This window comes from Oncorhynchus kisutch, linkage group LG15, assembly GCF_002021735.2.
Source record: "Oncorhynchus kisutch isolate 150728-3 linkage group LG15, Okis_V2, whole genome shotgun sequence".
Taxonomy (NCBI): Eukaryota; Metazoa; Chordata; class Actinopteri; order Salmoniformes; family Salmonidae; genus Oncorhynchus; species Oncorhynchus kisutch.
The window spans coordinates 93850330-93872858 of NC_034188.2; the positions used below are offsets into that span (position 1 = coordinate 93850330).

The 22529-nt window shown below is 43.3% G+C and overlaps 1 protein-coding gene across 1 annotated transcript in view; it reads right to left on the minus strand.

The window, feature by feature from the left end:
- Positions 1 to 22529, minus strand: part of LOC109879957 (contactin-5) — a 611325-nt gene that overhangs the window by 18769 nt on the left and 570027 nt on the right. The window contains exon 19 of the mRNA XM_031791310.1: positions 4692 to 4926. Coding sequence (XP_031647170.1) covers positions 4692 to 4926 — 235 coding nt within the window. The remainder of the gene's footprint in view (positions 1 to 4691; positions 4927 to 22529) is intronic.

Sequence of the window (22529 nt, forward strand, 5' to 3'; positions counted from 1 at the left end):
TCAGTACATATTGATAACAGTCTATCAGTACATATTGATAACAGTAAATCTCTACAGTCTATCAGTACATATTGATAACAGTCAATCAGTACATATTGATAACAGTCAATCAGTACATATTGATAACAGTCAATCAGTACATATTGATAACAGCCTATCAGTACATATTGATAACAGTAGATCTCTACAGTCTATCAGTACATATTGATAACAGTACATATTGATAACAGTATATCAGTACATATTGATAACAGTAGAACAGTACATATTGATAACAGTCTATCAGTACATACTGATAACAGTAGACCAGTACATATTGATAACAGTAGACCAGTACATATTGATAACAGTCTATCAGTACATATTGATAACAGTAGATCTCTACAGTATATCAGTACATATTGATAACAGTCTATCAGTACATATTGATAACAGTAGATCTCTACAGTCTATCAGTACATATTGATAACAGTAGATCAGTACATGTTGATAACAGTAGAACAGTACATATTGATAACAGTATATCAGTACATATTGATAACAGTCTATCAGTACACATTGATAACAGTAGACCAGTACATATTGATAACAGTATATCAGTACATATTGATAACAGTCTATCAGTACATATTGATAACAGTAGATCAGTACATATTGATAACAGTCTATCAGTACATATTGATAACAGTCTATCAGTACATATTGATAACGGTCTATCAGTACATATTGATAACAGTAGATCAGTACATATTGATAACAGTAGATCAGTACATATTGATAACAGTCTATCAGTACATATTGATAACAGTAGACCAGTACATATTGATAACAGTCTATCAGTACATATTGATAACAGTAGATCAGTACGTATTAATAACAGTCTATCAGTACATATTGATAACAGTAGATCAGTACGTATTAATAACAGTCTATCAGTACATATTGATAACAGTAGATCAGTACATATTGATAACAGTCTATCAGTACATAATGATAGCAGTCTATCAGTACATATTGATAACAGTCTGTCAGTACATATTGATAACAGTCAATCAGTACATATTGATAACAAGTGAGACCAGTACATATTGATAACAGTCTATCAGTACATATTGATAACAGTCTATCAGTACATATTGATAACAGTAAATCTCTACAGTCTATCAGTACATATTGATAACAGTCAATCAGTACATATTGATAACAGTCAATCAGTACATTTTGATAACAGTCAATCAGTACATATTGATAACAGCCTATCAGTACATATTGATAACAGTAGATCTCTACAGTCTATCAGTACATATTGATAACAGTACATATTGATAACAGTATATCAGTACATATTGATAACAGTAGAACAGTACATATTGATAACAGTCTATCAGTACATATTGATAACAGTAGACCAGTACATATTGATAACAGTAGACCAGTACATATTGATAACAGTCTATCAGTACATATTGATAACAGTAGATCTCTACAGTATATCAGTACATATTGATAACAGTAGATCAGTACATATTGATAACAGTCTATCAGTACATATTGATAACAGTAGATCTCTACAGTCTATCAATACATATTGATAACAGTAGATCAGTACATATTGATAACAGTAGAACAGTACATATTGATAACAGTATATCAGTACATATTGATAACAGTCTATCAGTACACATTGATAACAGTAGACCAGTACATATTGATAACAGTCTATCAGTACATATTGATAACAGTAGATCAGTACATATTGATAACAGTAGAACAGTACATATTGATAACAGTATATCAGTACATATTGATAACAGTCTATCAGTACATATTGATAACAGTAGATCAGTACATATTGATAACAGTCTATCAGTACATATTGATAACGGTCTATCAGTACATATTGATAACAGTAGATCAGTACATATTGATAACAGTCTATCAGTACATATTGATAACAGTAGACCAGTACATATTGATAACAGTCTATCGGTACATATTGATAACAGTAGATCAGTACGTATTAATAACAGTCTATCAGTACATATTGATAACAGTAGATCAGTACATATTGATAACAGTCTATCAGTACATATTGATAACAGTAGATCAGCACGTATTAATAACAGTCTATCAGTACATATTGATAACAGTCAATCAGTACATATTGATAACAGTCTATCAGTACACATTGATAACAGTAGATCTCTACAGTCTATCAGTACATATTGATAACAGTAGATCAGTACATATTGATAACAGTAGATCTCTACAGTATACCAGTACATATTGATAACAGTATATCAGTACATATTGATAACAGTATACCAGTACATATTGATAACAGTATACCAGTACATATTGATAACAGTATATCAGTACATATTGATAACAGTCAATCAGTACATATTGATAACAGTAGATCAGTACATATTGATAACAGTCTATCAGTACATATTGATAACAGTATATCAGTACATATTGATAACAGTATATCAGTACATATTGATAACAGTAGATCAGTACATATTGATAACAGTAGAACAGTACATATTGATAACAGTAGACCAGTACATATTGATAACAGTAGACCAGTACATATTGATAACAGCAGACCAGTACATATTGATAACAGCAGACCAGTACATATTGATAACAGTATATCAGTACGTATTGATAACAGTATATCAGTACGTATTGATAACAGTAGATCTCCACAGTATACCAGTACATATTGATAACAGTATATCAGTACATATTGATAACAGTAGACCAGTACATATAGATAACAGTACATCAGTACATATTGATAACAGTAGACCAGTACATATTGATAACAGTAGACCAGTACATATTGATAACAGTATATCAGTACGTATTGATAAAAGTAGATCTCTACAGTATACCAGTACATATTGATAACAGTATATCAGTACGTATTGATAACAGTAGATCTCTACAGTATACCAGTACATATTGATAACAGTATACCAGTACATATTGATAACAGTATATCAGTACATATTGATAACAGTAGATCTCTACAGTATACCAGTACATATTGATAACAGTATATCAGTACATATTGCTAACAGTAGACCAGTACATATTGATAACAGTAGATCTCTACAGTTAATCAGTATTGTTGTTATGTTTCATCAAGTGTTTTTTTCATGATTACTTTCATAGTAGATTAGTCATACAGTACAGTGAATAGTATCTGAATCCCAGGGGAGATCAGAGGATAAATAGATTACATAAAGGGACACATTGTCAGTGTATAGAGGGTACTTCTTCTTGACTAACATTTTAAACATCAACAAATTAACCACTAGACCAGGGCTGTCAAACATTTGGTGGGTTGAGTAAAACAGTTTCCAGCTCGCTAATAATCACATCAATGAAAGCTAGACAGTCAGGGAGTAGACAAAATCACAAAATGATAACTAGAGGACTATTTTTGGCAGATTTATACAGCGAGGAAAAATAACACATTTTCAGTGTCTCCCTCTGGACCTCGTTGAATACCGAATGCGGCCCACGGGGAAAAATGAGTTCGACAGACCTGCTCTAGAGCAGGGTTTTCTAAACTCGGTCCTGGGGCCCCGACCCCTCGGTCCTGGGGCCCACCCTGGGTGCACGTTTAGTTTTTGCCCTAGCTCTACACAGCTAATTCAAATAACAAACTCATCATCATGCATTTATTACTTGAATCAGCTGTGTTGTGCTTGGGCAAAAAACAAAACCTGAAACCAGGGGGCCCCTGGACCGAGAACTAAGATGTGATGTTTTGCCTTTGCTTTTTACTTGTGAGAACTAGTAGAACTGAGGACGTGACATTAGAACTGACAGTAGAACTGACAGTAGAATTGAGGACGTGACAGTAGAGCTGAGAACGTGACAGTAGAACTGAGGACGTGACAGTAGAACTGTGGACGTGACAGTAGAACTGAGGACGTTACAGTAGAACTCACACCTTTTGTACTAATGTTGCAGCATCTCGGCTTTCGTCAGCAACGTGACTTCAGAAATGATATAATTTGTAAGGCGACTTGAAGGAGCGACTTCCCTTTGAATAATTTTGACTTTCCCAACCCCTGCAAAGAAGTCCTTAGATGTCCTGACCCCTCCTGTCTCAGCCTCCAGTATTTATGCTGCAGTAGTTTATGTGTCGGGGGGCTAGGGTCAGTCTGTTATATCTGGAGTATTTCTCCTGTCCTATCCGGTGTCCTGTGTGAATTTAAGTATGCTCTCTCTAATTCTTTCTTTCTCTCTCTCTCTCTTTCTCTCTCTCTCTCTCTCGGAGGACCTGAGCTCTAGGACCATGCCTCAGGACTACCTGGCATGATGATTCCTTGCTGTCCCCAGTCCACCTAGCCGTGCTGACCTGTTGCACCCTCGACAACCACTGTGATTACTATTATTTGACCATGCTGGTCATTTATGAACATTTGAACATCTTGGCCATGTTCTGTTATAATTTCCACCCGGCACAGCCAGAAGAGTACTGGCCACCCCTCAGAGCCTGGTTCCTCTATAGGTTTCTTCCTAGCCACCGTGCTTCTATACCTGCATTGCTTGCTGTTTGGGGTTTTAGGCTGGGTTTCTGTACAGCACTTTGAGACATCAGCTGACGTAAGAAGGGCTATATAAATACATTTGATTTGATTTGATGTGCGAGTGCAATAACTCACCCCCCTCTGCAGAGTACACAGTGACCACACCACTGAAGGGTCCGTCTCCCTTGTTGTTGTACACTCCCACCTTCACTTCGAAGGGGGTGAGGGGAGGGAAGGTCTCATCTCTGTACTTGTACATAGTGGAATCTGCTGATGTCACCATCTTCTCCTTCCATCCTCGCGTCCCATTGGCTCTGAACGCCACGATGTAGCCAAAGCCCTCCCCATTCTGGAACTCCTCAGACACAGGCTAGAATACAGGGAATACATTTTTTGTTGTAAATCTAATCGATGACGACACCATGAGGTCATTTAAATATCTGAATTCATTCATTCATCCTCTGAAATATGAGTCCACGGACTCAAATAACTGTATTATATCCTGGTAGTAGCCTTGTAGGAGCCTACCCCACTGAACGTCTGTAGCTTACAGTATAACAGACACTTGTGCCTAAAGAAAATTAAAAAGACAGTAGAGAAATTAGATAAATCAGTCCAAGTAAATTAGAGTACATGGAAATGAAACCATTTTGCATGGTCTGACCCCTGAGCCAAGCATAGCTACACCAATCCCCCTGAGCCAAGCATAGCTACACCAATCCCCCTGAGCCAAGCATAGCTACACCAATCCCCCTGAGTTAAGCATAGCTACACCAATCCCACTGAGCTAAGCATAGCTACACCAATCCCCAAGAGATCTCCCCACATCATAGCTACACCAATCCCCCGTAGATCTCCCCACATAACATAGCTACACCAATCCCACTGAGCTAAGCATAGCTACACCAATCCCCATGAGATCTCCCCACATAACATAGCTACACCAATCCCCATGAGATCTCCCCACATAACATAACACCTGCTTACAAGCAGAAATCAGGAAGCACCAGTGACTTGGTCTATTAAAAAGTGGTCAGATGAAGCAGATGCTAAACTACAGGACTGTTTTGCTATTACAGACTGGAACATGTTCCGGAATTCCTCCGGTGGCATTGAGGAATACACCACATCAGTCACTGGCTTCATCAATAAGTGCATTGAGGACGTCGTCCCCACAGTGACCGTACGTACATACCCCAACCAGAAGCCATGGATTAAAGGCAACATTTGCACTGAGCTAAAGGTAAGAGCTGTCGTTTTCAAGGTGCGGGACTCTAACCCGGAAGCTTATAAGAAATCCTGCGATGCCCTGCGATGAACCATCAAACAGGCAAAGTGTCAATACAGGACTAAGATCGAATCGTACTACACCGGCTCCGATGCTCGTCGGATGTAGCAGGGCTTGCAAACTATTACAGACTACAAAGGGAAGCATAGCCGTGAGCTGCCCGGTGATACGAGCCTACCAGACGAGCTAAATCACTTATATGCTCGCATCGAGGCAAGCAACACTGAGGCATGCATGAGAGCATCAGCTGTTCCGGACGACTGTGTGATCACGCTCTCCGTAGCCGATGTGAGTAAACAGGTCAATATAGGCTGCAGGGACAGACGGATTACCAGGACATGTGCTCCAGGCATGTGCTGACGAACTGGCAGGTGTCTTCACTGACATTTTCAACATGTCCCCGATTGAGTCTGTAATACCAACATGTGTCAAGCAGACCACCATAGTCCCTGTGCCAAGAACACAAAGGCAACCTGCCTAAATGACTACAGACCTGTAGCACTCACGTCCATAGCCATGAACTGCTTTGAAAGGTTGGAAATGGCTCACATAAACCCCATTATCCCAGAAAACCAATTTGCATACCAACCTAACAGATCCACAGATGATGCAATCTCTTTTGCACTCCACACTGCCCTTTCCCACCTGGACAAAAGGAACACTTATGTGAGAATGCTGTTCATTGACTACAGCTCAGCGTTCAACACCATAGTACCCTCAAAGCTCATCACTAAGCTAAGGACCCTGGGACTAAACACATTAAACACATCCTTCTGCAACTGGATCCTGGACTTCCTGACGGGCCGCCCGCAGGTGGTGAGGGTAGGTAGCAACACATCTGCCACGCTGATCCTAAACACTGGAACTCCCCAGGGGTGCGTGCTCAGTCCCCTCCTGTACTCCCTATTCACCTACGACTGCATGGCCAGGCATGACTCCAACACCATCATTAAGTTTGCTGACAATACAACAGTGGTAGGCCTGATCACCGACAACGACGAGACAGCCTATATGGAGGAGGTCAGAGACCTGGCCGGGTGGTGCCAGAATAACAACCTATCCCTCACTGTAACCGAAACTAAGGAGATGATTGTGGACTACAGGAAAAGGAGGACCGAGCACGCCCCCATTCTCATAGACACGGAGCAGGTTGGGAACTTCAAGTTCCTTGGTGTCCACATCAACAACAAACTAGAATGGTCCAAACACACCAAGACAGTAGTGAGGAGGGCACGACAAAGCCTATTCCCCCCCCAGGAAACTAAAAAGATTTGGCATGGGTCCTGAGATCCTCAAAAGGATCTATAGCTGCAACATTGAGAGCATACTGACTGGTTGCATCACTGCCTGGTACGGCAGTTGCTCGGCCTCTGACCGCAAGACATTACAAAGGGTAGTGCGTACGACCCAGTACATTACTGGGGCTAAGCTGCCTGCCATCCAGGACCTCTACACCAGACGGTGTCAGAGGAAGGCCCTAAAAATTGTCAAAGACCCCAGCCTCCCCAGTCATCGACTGTTCTCTCTACTACTGCATGGCAAGCGGAACCGGAGAGCCAAGTCTAGGACCAAAAGGCTTAACAGTTTTTACCCCCAAGCCATAAGACTCCTGAACAGGTAATCAAATGGCTATTTGCATTGTGAACCCCCCCACAACCCCTCTTTTTATGCTGCTGCTACTCTCTGTTTATCATATACGCACAGTCACTATAACTACACATTCATGTACATACTACCTCAATTGGCCCGACCAACCAGTGCTCCCGCACATTGGCTAACCGGGCTATCTGCATTGTGTCCCACCACCCGCCAACCCCTCTTTTATGCTACTGCTACTCTCTGTTCATCATATATGCATAGTCACTTTAACCATACCTACATGTACATACTACCTCAATCGACCTGGCTAACCAGTGTTTTTATGTATCCTTGCTACTTTTATAGCCTCTACTGTATATGGCCTGTCTTTTTACTGTTGTTTTATTTATTTCTTTACCTACCTATTGTTCACCTAACACCTGCTGCCTTGGCAGGTACTAATGGGGATCCATAATAAATGCAAACCCTCCAGGACCAGAGTTGTCCTGACCTAGGCTCTACCACAGTGGACTAACACAGTCTTGTGGCGTGCAGGACACCCCAGTTGACACAGTCAGTTCCCTTCGCGGTGTAGTGGAGGGTAAACACACCTTCCCTTAGCGGTGCAGTGGAGGGTAAGCACATGTGAATTCAGTTTAAACACCTTTCTTATATAACTATTATCATATTACTCAAGCGTTTACCCACCTATCCAGGAATGCATTATAAATATAGGGAACTTTATTCACGAACAGGGAAGCAGGAACAGCGTTTACACACGTTTTTCATACCACTACATCACTGCTTCCTTGAAATGACCCTCCTATCTATGCTCCTATGACACAATACCATCAGCAGTTTATCTATACACAGAAACAATCACTTAGAAGGGCATCAACTGATATCAGCCTCCACCATGAACTTTTTTTAATTGACAAGGCATATCATTTCCAGATTTTCTATATTTTTTCTCGTAACCTCTTTGGTAACAGGATTATATCAATGTCTGCAAATGAAACACTAAACAGACAGTAATTAAATCAAAATGCCACAAAGTCCCAGCTGAATCCCTGTAACTTCCAAGCCGTAATGAAATAAATTACTTGTAAATGTCACGCTCTTTGATGGCAAGCATGAACACTTTGCATAGACACATTTGGTGTTGTTTCTGCAGCTATACTGTAAGGTCCTTAAGGGTTTTAACTATTGTGTGAATATTTTGTGTTCTTGCTTTAGTTTAGTTTTTCCCCAACCTCAAACCTACTGTAGCACATTGTGTTTATCAATCACATTTATTTATAAAGCCCTTTATACATCAGCAGATGTCACAAAGTGCTGTACAGTAACCCAGGCTAAAACCCCAAACAGCAAGAAATGCTGATGTAGAAGCACGGTGGCTAGGAAAAACTCCCTAGAAAGATAGGAACCTGGTGGCCAGTCCTCTTTTGGCTGCGAGGGGTGGAGATTATAAGAGGACATGGCCATTAAGGCCAGATCGTTCTTCAAGATTTTCAATTGTTCATAGATGACCAGCAGGGTCAAATAATAGTCACAGTGGTAGAGGGTGAAACAGGTCAGTACCTCAGAAGTAAATGTCAGTTGGTTTTTCATAGCTGAGCAATCAGAGGTCGAGAGAGCAGGTGTGGTAGAGAGAGAGAGCAATAGAGAGAGAGAATTGAAGACACCATGTCCGAGACAAGGTAGCACATCTGGTGAACAGGTCAGGGTTCCTGCAGCAGCATGACCAGGTGGACTGGAAACAACCAGGAGTCATCAGGCCAGGTAGTCCTGAGGCATTGTCCTAGGGCTCAGTTCCTCCGGGAGGAGGGGGAGAGATGGAGAGAGAGAGAGAAATAGAGGGATCATACTTAAATTTACACAGGACCAGATAAGACAGGAGAATTACACCAGATGAAATAGACTGACCGTAGCTGCCCGGCATTTTGACAAAGCACAGCTCCCACACCACTCAACTCACTCAAGTGACTCACCCCTCCTAGGGACAGCATGGAAGAGCACTAGTAAGCCAGTGACTCAGTCCCCGTAATAGGGTTAGAGGCAGAGAATCCCAGTGGAGAGAAAGGAGCCGGCCAGGCAGAGACAGCAAGGGTGGTTCGTTGCTCCAGTGCCTTGCCGTTCACCTTCGCACCCCTGGGCTAGACTACACTCAATCATAAGACCTACTGAAGAGTCTTCAGTAAAGACTTAAAGGTTGAGACCGAGTCTGCATCTCTCACATGGATAGATAGACCATTCCATAAACATGGAGCTCTATAGAAAGCCCTTGCCTCCAGCTGTTTGCTTAGAAATTCTAGGGGCAATAAAAAGGCCTGTGTCTTGTGACCATGGTGTACGTGTAGGTATGTACTGCAGGACCAAATCGGAGAGATGGGTATGAGAAAGTAATGCTGAGAATGTAATGCTTTGTAGGTCAGCTGTAAAACCTTGCCCTAACAGGAAGCTTGACTGGATTCTAGTCAAGAGTTTAGCAGCCGTGTTTAGCACTAACTGAAGTTTATTTAGTGCTGTATGTGGGTAGCCGGTAAGTAGAACATTGCAGTAGTCTAATCTGGACGAGACGAAAGCATGGATGAGCTTTTCTGCATCAATTTCTTTAAGTTTCAGATTTTTGCAATTTTACAAAGCTGCCCTTGCAATATTATTGACATGTTTGTCAAAAGAGAGATCAGGGTCCAGAGTAACGCTGAGGTCCTTCACATTTCTATTTGAGATGACTGTATAACCTTTAAGATTAGTTGTCAGATCCAACAGCAGATCTCCAAGGCTACAGTGGGGCCACAGTTTCTCCTCACCCCTCCTGTCTCAGCCTCCAGTATTTATGCTGCAGTAGTTTATGTGTCGGGGGCTAGGGTCAGTCTGTTATATCTGGAGTATTTCTCCAGTGTCCTGCATACGTGTAGGTATCTACGGCTGGAACAAATCGGAAAGATAGGTAGGAGCAAGCCCATGTAATGCTTTGTAGGTTAGCAGTAAAACCTTGAAATCAGCCCTTGCCTTGACAGGAAGCCAGTGTAGGGAGGCTAGCACTGGAGAAATATGATCACATTTTCTGGTTCTAGTCAGGATTCTAGCAGCCGTATTTAGCACTAACTGAAGTTTATTTAGTGCTTTATCCGGGTAACCGGAAAGTAGAGCATTGCAGTAGTAGTGTAACCTAGAAGTGACAAAAGCATGGATTACTTTTTCTGCATAAATGTTGGAGAGAACATTTCTGATCTTTGCAATGTTACGCAGATGGAAAAAAGCTGTCCTTTGAAACAGTCTTGATATGTTTGTCAAAAGAGAGATCAGGGTCCAGAGTAACACAGAGGTCCTTCACAGTTTTATTTGAGACAACTGTACAACCATCAATATTAATTGTCAGATTCAACAGAAGATCTCTTTGTTTCTTGGGACCTAGAACAAGCATCTCTGTTTTGTTCGAGTTTAAAAGTAGAATGCTTGCAGCCATACACTTCCTTATGTCTGAAACAGAGGCTTCCAGTGAGGGCAATTTTGGGGCTTCACCATGTTTCATTGAAATGTACAGCTCTGTGTCATCCTCATAGCAGTGAAAGTTAACATTATGTTTTCGAATGACATCCCCAAGAGGTGAAATATATAGTGAAAACAATACACAGACAACCTGTCTGTGTAGACCAATGGGTTTCCATTGGGTTTCCAATCTCTCCAAAATAATGTGGTGATCGATGGTGTCAAAAAGCGGCACTAAGGTCTAAGAGCACGAGGACAGATGCAGAGCCTTGGTCTGACGCCATTAAAAGGTCATTTACAACCTTCACGAGCGCAGTCTCTGTCCTATGATGGGGTCTAAATCCAGACTGAAGCTTTTCATATACATTATTTGTCTTCAGGAAGTTGCAGCTTTTAATTTGTTCATTTTTTGAGGAATGAGAGATTCAATATAGGCCGATTGTCTTTTATAATTGCCTGTTCAAGGTTTGGCTTTTTTCAGGAGAGGCTTTATTATGGTCACTTTTAGTGAGTTTGGTACACATCCGGAGGACAGGGAGCCATTTATTGTGTTCAACATAGGAGGGCCAAGCACAGGAAGTAGCTTTGTCAGTAGTTTAGTTGGAATAGGGTCCAGTAGGCAGCTGGAAGCCATTTACTATTTTCGTGAATGTGTGAAGAGATACAGGATTAAAAAACTTGAATGTCTCCATTGATCTTACATCCTGGCAGTTATGTGTATACTCTGAGTCTTGGAGAAATATGCAGATTCAAAGAGGAGTCCGTAATTTCCTTTCTAAAAAATATATATATTAGAAAGCAAATTACGGACTCCTCTTTGAATCTGCATATTTCTCCAAGACTCAGAGTATATATATATATATCTATATATATATATCTATATATCTATATATATATATATATATATAGATATATATATATATATATATATATATATATATATATATATATATATAGATATATATATAGATATATATATAGTAGTAGTAGGTAGGCCAGTTGAGAACAAGTTGTCATTTATAACTGTGACCTGGTCAAGATAAAGCAAAGCAGTGCGACACAAACAACAACACATGTTACACATGGAATAAACAAACGTACTGTCAATAACACAATAGAAAAAGTCTATATACAGTGTGTGCAAATGGCATAAGGAGGTAAGGCAATAAATAGGCCATAGTAGCCTAGAAAGTACAATTTAGCAAATTAACACTGGAGTGATAGGTGTGCAGATGAAAACATTTTGAGCGTTTCCTTTATTCCTGGAACCTGGAAGTTCTGTGAAGACTCAGGACAACTGAAGAAATACTTAGATTCAATCAGGAGTCCGTAATTTGCTTTCTAATGACCATGATCTTTTCTTCTCGAAGTTAATAAATTCATCGCTGAAGTGAAAGCCATCTTCTCTCTAGGGTGTTACAAGGTTAAATTTAGATCCTCAGTTAAGTGGTTAACTGAGTTTTGTTCTCTGATGTCCTTGGGTAGGTGGAGGGAGTATGGAAGGGCATCCAGGAATCTTTGGGGTGTTCAAGAATTTATTACATGGCTTCTGATAATACTTGGTTTGGTCTGAGCAGATTTTTTGTTTCAATTGCAAACATAATAAGATGGTGGTCCGATAGTAAGATGGTGGTCCGAAAAACATATAGACCGATAATATTTATTCCACGGGACAAAACTAGATCCAGGATATGACTGTGGCAATGCATTGATCTGGAGACATGTTGGACCAAACCCACTGAGTTGATGATGGCTCCGAAAGCCTTTTGGAGTCGGTCTGTGGACTTTTCCATGTGAATATTGAAGTCACCAAAAATGTGATTATTATCTGCTATGAATACAAGGTCCGATAGGAATTCAGGGAAATCAGTGTGGAACTCTGTATTCGGCCCAGGAGGCCTGTAAATAGTAGCTATAAAAAGTGATTGAGTAGGCTGCATAGATTTCATGACTAGAAGCTCAAAAGACAAAAACGCAGTGTTCAAAATGTTTATTTATAAATTGAAATGTGTCGTAACTGTTAGCAACACCTCCGACATTTCGGGATGCACAGTGGATATGGTCACTAGTGTAACCAGGAGGAGAGGCCTCATTTAACACAGTAAATTCATCAGGCTTAAGCCATGTTTCAGTCAGGCCAATCACATAAACGTTATGATCAGTGATTAGTTCATTAACTATAACTAACTTGGTAGTGAGGGATCTATCATTAAGTAGCCCTATTTTGAGAAGTGAGATATCACAAGCTCTGAGAATAATGACAGGAATGGAGGAGATCTTTATTTATTTCTAAGGCGTACACTGCCATGTTAGTTTTGCCCAGCCTAGAGACATGGTCTCAAATCAAAGTTTATTATTTGTCACGTGCGCCGAATATAACAACCTTACAGTGAAATGCCCTAACCAACAGTGCAATTTTAAGTAAAAAAATAGGTATAAGGTAAACAATCGTTAAGGAAAGAAAAGAAAAAGAAAACAGAAAAATGATTGTGAAAATAACAGTAGCAGCAGGTGGTACCGGTACAGAGTCAATGTGGGGCATCGGTTAGTCGGGCTAATGGAGGTAGTATTTATGGGGGGGGGGGGGGGGGGGGGTGAGATCTTGCGTGATCTTCGTTTCTGGTGTCCTTTGACAGCTCTTTGGTCTTGGCCATAGTGGAGTTTGGAGTGTGACTGTTTGAGGTTGTGGACAGGTGTCTTTTATACTGATAACAAGTTCAAACAGGTGCCATTAATACAGAGTAAAGAAGAAGTTACAGGTCTGTGAGATTTGTATGTGGGTTACATGGAGAAACAGTCTATTTTCAATCCTCTCAAAAATGTTTTTTTGCCTCACATCATTATTTGGAAACGGTATATTGATGATATTTTTGTTCTATGGTGATGCCAAACAGCTCCAGGCATTCCATGCTTTTCTTAACTCCTGTTCTGAGCATCTGAGATTTACTATGCAATCTGATACACGTCAAATCAGTTTCCTTGATCTTCTGATCTTGTGTGAAGATAATGTTCTATACACTGATCTTTACAGGGAGCCTACTGATCGTAACAGTTTGTTGACGGCTGATAGTTGTCACCCACTTCCCTTGAAAAATAGTTTGCCCTATAGCCAATTCTGTTGAATCAAAAGAATTTGCAAAAAACAATCAGATTTAGACAGAAATATGGCTGAGACGCAACGAACGTTCAAGGAGAGGGACTACAAGAATGATCAGATTAATATTGCCATTGAGAAAATTCAAAACAAAACGAGACTGACCTTGAAAAAGGTCAAGGTCCCTCTCAAAAAAAAAAATAAAAAGACGCATTTTTGTGTTCTAACTACCCGCTATTCAAAGTGCTCTGAACAAATTAAGGGATTTGTTCACAAACATTGGCACATCCTAAAATCCGATGATCGTCTCGGTAATGTGTTTTCTGACCTTCCCTTGGTCGTATTCTCGCGGGGCAGAAATCTCAGAGACCAATTGGTACACTCTGATTTACCACCCCAAGATATTGAACAACGTCTATTTGCACCATCTACTGGATGGAAATTACAAATGTAATGGCTGTGCTCAATGCAACGGCACTTATAAATGTATATCCCTCAAACACCCACAAACAGGGAAATTGTTCCCAATAAAAGGTGTTATTACGTGCTCCACTATTTATCATATAACATTTCCTTGTGGTAAAAATGATGTAGGTAAAACAAAGCGCAAATTAAAACTACGTATCTCAGAGCATCGTAGCACTTTTAGGTGTAAAAACTTTACTTATCCAGTTGGGGCCCACTTCTTGGAGACAGGCCACTCGATTTCATCTCTGCGTTATATTGACATCGAACATGTCACCCTCCCTAGGAGATGGGGTGACCTTGATAATTTATTGTTAAAACGAGAGGCTGGCTGGATCTTTAATTTAAAGACCCTTGCTCCCTTCGGTCTCAACGTAGACTTTGATCTGAAGACATTCTTGTGATTATTGTGACTTTGCCATTGTAATTGTTTGCAAGCTGGTGTCGTCAAATTAATCTATGATCGTATGCTATCCATTTGTTGTTTGTATGCTGTTCTTTGTATGACATTTCAATATTTGATAATTAACCAATGATATCAGGCCACTTTTGGCCATGATTACAGACACCTGTGTCTTTTGACACTATATAAACGAGTCATCCCGCAGTGTTTGTGATTATACCCTGATGAAGACAGCTTGGCTGTTGAAACGTTGGTAATTACATTTTTGCATCTGAGCTCCTAGAGTGTGCGGCTCTCTTTTATTTTCAAGTGTTCTACTCCGCTAGCCAGCACCTCTAGCCAGCACCTCTAGCCAGCACCTCTAGCCAGCACCTCTAGCCAGCACCTCGTCTTAATAGGTGTTCTACTCCGCTAGCCAGCACCTCTAGCCAGCACCTCGTCTTAATAGGTGTTCTACTCCGCTAGCCAGCACCTCTAGCCAGCACCTCTAGCCAGCACCTCGTCTTAATAGGTGTTCTACTCCGCTAGCCAGCACCTCTAGCCAGCACCTCTAGCCAGCACCTCGTCTTAATAGGTGTTCTACTCCACTAGCCAGCACCTCGCCTAAATAGGTGTTCTACTCCGCTAGCCAGCACCTCGCCTTAATAGGTGTTCTACTCCGCTAGCCAGCACCTCGCCTAAATAGGTGTTCTACTCCGCTAGCCAGTACCTCGTCTTAATAGGTGTTCTACTCCGCTAGCCAGCACCTCGCCTAAATAGGTGTTCTACTCCGCTAGCCAGCACCTCGTCTTAATAGGTGTTCTACTCCGCTAGCCAGCACCTCGCCTAAATAGGTGTTCTACTCCGCTAGCCAGCACCTCGTCTTAATAGGTGTTCTACTCCGCTAGCCAGCACCTCGTCTTAATAGGTGTTCTACTCCGCTAGCCAGCACCTCGCCTTAATAGGTGTTCTACTCCGCTAGCCAGCACCTCGTCTTAATAGGTGTTCTACTCCGCTAGCCAGCACCTCGCCTTAATAGGTGTTCTACTCCGCTAGCCAGCACTTCGCCTAAATAGGTGTTCTACTCCGCTAGCCAGCACCTCGTCTTAATAGGTGTTCTACTCCGCTAGCCAGCACCTCGCCTTAATAGGTGTTCTACTCCGCTAGCCAGCACCTCGTCTTAATAGGTGTTCTACTCCGCTAGCCAGCACCTCGCCTTAATAGGTGTTCTACACCGCTAGCCAGCACCTCGCCTAAATAGGTGTTCTACTCCGCTAGCCAGCACCTCGCCTTAATAGGTTTTCTACTCCGCTAGTCAGCACCTCGCCTTAATAGGTGTTCTACTCCGCTAGCCAGCACCTCGTCTTAATAGGTGTTCTACTCCGCTAGCCAGCACCTCGCCTTAATAGGTGTTCTACTCCGCTAGCCAGCACCTCGTCTTAATAGGTGTTCTACTCCGCTAGCCAGCACCTCGCCTTAATAGGTGTTCTACTCCGCTAGCCAGCACTTCGCCTAAATAGGTGTTCTACTCCGCTAGCCAGCACCTCGTCTTAATAGGTGTTCTACTCCGCTAGCCAGCACCTCGCCTTAATAGGTGTTCTACTCCGCTAGCCAGCACCTCGTCTTAATAGGTGTTCTACTCCGCTAGCCAGCACCTCGCCTTAATAGGTGTTCTACACCGCTAGCCAGCACCTCGCCTAAATAGGTGTTCTACTCCGCTAGCCAGCACCTCGCCTTAATAGGTTTTCTACTCCGCTAGTCAGCACCTCGCCTTAATAGGTGTTCTACTCCGCTAGCCAGCACCTCGCCTAAATAGGTGTGCGTTCTTTTTCTTCAAGACAGGTCTGTGAGAGCCAGAAATCTTGCTTGTTTGTAGGTGACCAAATACTTATTTTCCACCATAATTTGAAAATAAATTCATAAAAAATCCTATAATGTGATTTTCTGGATTTATTTTCTCATTTTGTCTGTCATAGTTGAAGTGAACCTATGATGAAAATGACAGGCCTCTCTCATCTTTTTAAGTGGGAGAACTTTGCCCGACTGTATATTCTTGAAATCACAAGTGCAATATTGCAAAACACATCTTAACCTTTTGTTAATCCACCTGTCGTCTCAGATTTTGAAAATATGTTTTACAGCGAAAGCAATCCAAGCGTTTGTGTAAGTTTATCGATCACTCGACAAAACATTATGAACACCTAGCATCAAAGTAGCTTGGTCACGAAAATCAGAAAAGCAATCAAATTAATCGCTTACCTTTGATGATCTTCGGATGTTTTCACTCACAAGACTCCCAGTTACACAATAAATGTTCCTTTTGTTTTTTATAATCAATTCTCAGGTGGTTTTTAAAATATATAATCGATAATATACAGTGCCTTGCGAAAGTATTCGGCCCCCTTGAACTTTGCGACCTTTTGCCACATTTCAGGCTTCAAACATAAAGATATAAAACTGTATATTTTTGTGAAGAATCAACAACAAGTGGGACACAATCATGAAGTGGAACGACATTTATTGGATATTTCAAACTTTTTTAACTAATCAAAAACTGAAAAATTGGGCGTGCAAAATTATTCAGCCCCCTTAAGTTAATACTTTGTAGTGCCACCTTTTGCTGCGATTACAGCTGTAAGTCGCTTGTGGTATGTCTCTATCAGTTTTGCACATCGAGAGACTGAATTTTTTTCCCATTCCTCCTTGCAAAACAGCTCGAGCTCAGTGAGGTTGGATGGAGAGCATTAGGCCTACCACTGTTGTGTCATCTGCAAACTTAATGATGGTTTTGAAGTCATGCCTGGCCATGCAGTCGTGGGTGAACCGGTGAACAGGGAACACAGGAGGGGACTGAGCACGCACCCCTGAGGGACTCCAGTGTTGAGGATCAGCGTGGCAGATGTGTTACTACCTACCCTCACCACCTGCGGGCAGCCCGTCAGGAAGTCCAGGATCCAGTTGCAGAGGGAGGTGTTTAGTCCCAGGATTCTTAGCTTAGTGATGAGCTTTGAGGGCACTATGGTGTTGAATGCTGAGCTGTCGTTAATTAATAGCATTCTCACATAGTTTTTCCTTTTGTCCCAGTGGGAAAGGGCAGTTTGGAGTGCAATAGAGATTGCATCATCTGTGGATCTATTTGAGCGGTATGCAAATTGGAGTGAGTTTAGGGTTTCTGGGATAATGGTGTTAATGTGAGCCATTACCAGCCTTTCAAAGCACTTCATGGCAATGGACGTGAGTGCTATAGGTCTGTAGTCATTTAGGCAGAATACTATAGTGCTCTAGGGCACAGGGACTATAGTGGTCTGCTTGAAGCATGTTGGTATTACAGACTCAATCAGGGAGATGTTCAAAATGTCAGTGAAGACACCTGCCAGTTGGTCAGCACATGCTCGGAGCATACGTCCCCTCAATGGGGATAGCTGACTATCTCTAGCTGACTGGCAGACTCCACTAAGCTGGCAGGCTGGATAACAGCCTGCTGGCTGGCCTGCACCCTTTGTCATTGTGGAGCTAGAGGAGTTAGAGCCCTGTCTATGTTCATAGATAAGATGAGAGCACCCCTCCAGCTAGGATGGAGTCCATCACTCCTCAGCAGGCCAGGCTTGTTCCTGTTTGTGTGGGAGTCCCAGAAAGAGGGCCAATTATCTACAAATTCTATATTTTGGGAGCGGCAGAATTTTTTTTCAACCAGCGATTGAGTTGTGAGACTCTACTGTGGAGCTCAAGACTACCCTGAACTGGGAGGGGGCTAGAGACAATTACTCGATGCCGACATATCGTTCTTGATAATTTACAGGCTGAAGCTATGCTGCGCTTGGTGACCTCAAATCAAATCAAAATGTATTGGTCACATACACATGGTTAGCAGATGTTAATGTGTGTGTAGCGAAATGCTTGTGCTTCTAGTTCCGACCAGTATAATTAATATCTAACAAGTAATCTAACAATTCCACAACAACTACCTAAAACACACAAATCTAAAGGGATGGAATAAGAATATGTACATAAAAATATATGGATGACCAACCGGCATTGGCAAGATGCAATAGATGGAGTAAAATACACTATTTACATATGAGGTGTAATGTAAGATACGCATGTAAACATTATTAAATTAGTATTATTTAAAGTGACTTGTGATCCATTTAATTAAAGTGGCCAATGACTCAAGTCTGTATGTAAGCATCAGCCACTCAATGTTAGTAATGGCTGTTTAACAGTCTGATGGATTTGAGATAGAAGCTGTTTTTCAGTCTCTCGGTCCCTGCTTTGATGCACCTGTACTGACCTCGCCTTCCGGATGATAGCGGGGTGAATAGGCAGTGGCTCGGGTGGTTGTTGTCCTTGATGATATTTTTGGCCTTCCTGTGACATCGGGTGCTGTAGGTGTCCTGGAGGGTAGGTAGTTTGCCCCCGGTGATGCGTTTTGCAGACCGCACCACCATCTGGAGAGCCTTGCAGGTGTGGGCGGTGCAGTTGCTGTACCAGGCAGTGATACAGCCCGATTGGATGCTTTCAATTGTGCATCTGGAAAAGTTTGTGAGGGTTTTAGGTGACAATCCACATTTATTCAGCCTCCCGAGGTTGTTCTCTGAGGCTTCCCGGAACATTTCCCAGTCCTCGTGATCAAAACAATCTTGAAACGTGGATTCCGATTGGTCAGACCAGCATTGAATGGTTCTTGTCGTGGGTACATCCTGTATGAGCTTCTGCCTATAGGACGGTAGGAGCAAAATGGAGTCATGGTTGGTTTTGCCGAAGGGAGGGGAGGGCCTTCTATGCATCGCAGAAGTTAGAGAAGCAGGGATCCAGTGTATTACCCGCGCGTGTGCTACAATTAATATGCTGATAGAATTTAGGTAGCCTTGTTCTCAAATTTGCTTTGTTAAAATCCCCAGCTCCAATAAATGCAGCCTCAGGATATATGGTTTCCAGTTTACATAGAGTCCAGTGAAGTTCCTTGAGGGCCGTCGTTGTGTCTGCTTGTGGGGGGATATACACGGCTGTGACGATAACAGAGGAAAGTTCTCTTGGGAGATAATATGGTCGGCATTTGATTGTAAGGAATTCTAAGACAGGTGAACAAAAGTTCCTGTTTGTTGTTATGATTACAACAAGAGTTGTTAATCATGAAGCATACACCCCCCGCCCTTCTTCTTCCCAGAGAGATGTTTATTCCTGTTGGCACAACGCATGAAGAAACCCGGCGGCTGTACCGACTCCGACAACATATCCCGAGAGAGCCATGTTTCCGTGAAACTGAGAATGTTACAATCGCTGATGTTTCTCTGGAAGACGTTGTTTTGTTATAATCTCTTCTGCGGCAACGTTGTTTTGGGTCGGCCTCTGAGAATCATTGTCCTGGGTGGTGGAGCGAACAAAGTATCCGCTTCGGGAAAGACGTATTCCTAGTAAGTTGACGTCGCTCTTATATCCAATAGTTATTCCTGTCTGTATGTAATAACACTTAAGATTATCTGACAATGTAACAATTAATACATAAAAAGAAATACTGAATAGTTTCCTTAGGACTCGAAGCGAGGATACCATCTCTATCGGCGCCATCTTGCTCAATCTTGTTAAATAAGTGTTGTTTCGTCCTAACGTCGTTGGTGCCGACGTGGATAACAATATCCCTATACTCTCTTTACTCGGCAGTTTAAGCTTTAACCAGAACCCTTTTCAGATTAGCCTTAACGTCGGTAGACCTGCCCCCTGGTAAACAGTGTATGATCGTTGGATGATTCTTTTTAAGTCTAATATTGTGGATAACGGAGCTAATGGCTCAGACCCTACTTGGACCCTACTGACGCTATGAGCCCTACTGACCCGATGAGCCCTATGAACCCTATGAGCCCTACAGACCCTATGAGCCCTACTGACCCTATGAGCCCTACTGACCCTATGAGCCATATGAGCCCTACAGACCCTATGAGCCCTATGAGCCCTACAGACCCTATGAGCCCTACAGACCCTATGAGCCCTACTGACCCTATGAGCCATATGAGCCCTACAGACCCTATGAGCCCTATGAGCCCTACTGACCCTATGAGCACTACTGACCCGATGAGCCCTACTGACCCGATGAGCCCTACTGACCCGATGAGCCCTACTGACCCGATGAGCCCTATTGACCCTATGAGCCCTACTGACACTATGAGCCCGATGAGCCCTATTGACCCTATGAGCCCTACTGACACTATGAGCCCGATGAGCCCTACTGACCCGATGAGCCCTATTGACCCTATGAGCCCTATGAGCCCTACTGACACTATGAACCCTACTGACACTATGAGCCCTATTGACCCTATGAAGCTAAATGCTCCTGGAAATAAATGAGGAAGTCTGCAGCAGTCTGATCAATGCAGATAAATATTGAAGCAGACGGAGCAGGACCGTGTGAGAGGTGCTTCTGGCAGCTAGAGCGTGTGAGAGGTGCATGGTAACTGTGTGTGTGTGTGTCTGTATATGTGTGTGAGTGTGTACATGTGCATGACAGTCCTGCCTCTGTATCTTCAATCATTTGTGGAGGGTTGTCAGAGTACAGAGGACAGAGCCTGGGTAGCAGCTAGGGCGGATGGGGCTGAGGCTGGGGCAGCCATGTTAATGAGGGCAGCCATGGTAGTGGGCTCAGTCAGGTTATTAAGCAGGATGAATGGCTACACAGTGGAAGCAGCTTCATTCAGGAGTCTTATTAGCAGTGGTAGTGAGAGATGGCTGCTCTGTCTCTAGTAGACCATTAGAGATGCTCTCTCAGTCACCCAGACAGAGCCAGCTGGCCGGCTACCACGCACTGAGGGAGAGACACCCAGCAGGCCTCCTGACACGCACAGAGAGAGAGACACCCAGCAGGCCTCCTGCCATGCACTGAGGGAGAGACACCCAGCAGGCCTCCTGACACGCACAGAGGGAGAGACACCCAGCAGGCCTCCTGCCAAGCACTGAGGGAGAGACACCCAGCAGGCCTCCTGCCACGCACTGAGGGAGAGACACCCAGCAGGCCTCCTGCCACCCGCTGAGGGAGAGACACCCAGCAGGCCTCCTGCCACGCACTGAGGGAGAGACACCCAGCAGGCCTCCTGCCACGCACTGAGGGAGAGACACCCAGCAGGCCTCCTGCCACCCGCTGAGGGAGAGACACCCAGCAGGCCTCCTGCCACGCACTGAGGGAGAGACACCCAGCAGGCCTCCTGCCACGCACTGAGGGAGAGACACCCAGCAGGCCTCCTGCCACCCGCTGAGGGAGAGACACCCAGCAGGCCTCCTGCCACCCGCTGAGGGAGAGACACCCAGCAGGCATCCTGCCACGCACTGAGGGAGAGACACCCAGCAGGCCTCCTGCCACGCACTGAGGGAGAGACACCCAGCAGGCCTCCTGCCACCTGCTGAGGGAGAGACACCCAGCGGGCCTCCTGCCACGCACTAAGGGAGAGACACCCAGCGGGCCTCCTGCCACGCACTAAGGGAGAGACACCCAGCAGGCCTCCTGCCACCCGCTGAGGGAGAGACACCCAGCAGGCCTCCTGCCACCCGCTGAGGGAGAGACACCCAGCGGGCCTCCTGCCACCCGCTGAGGGAGAGACACCCAGCGGGCCTCCTGCCACCCGCTGAGGGAGAGACACCCAGCGGGCCTCCTACCACCCGCTGAGGGAGAAACATCCAGCAGGC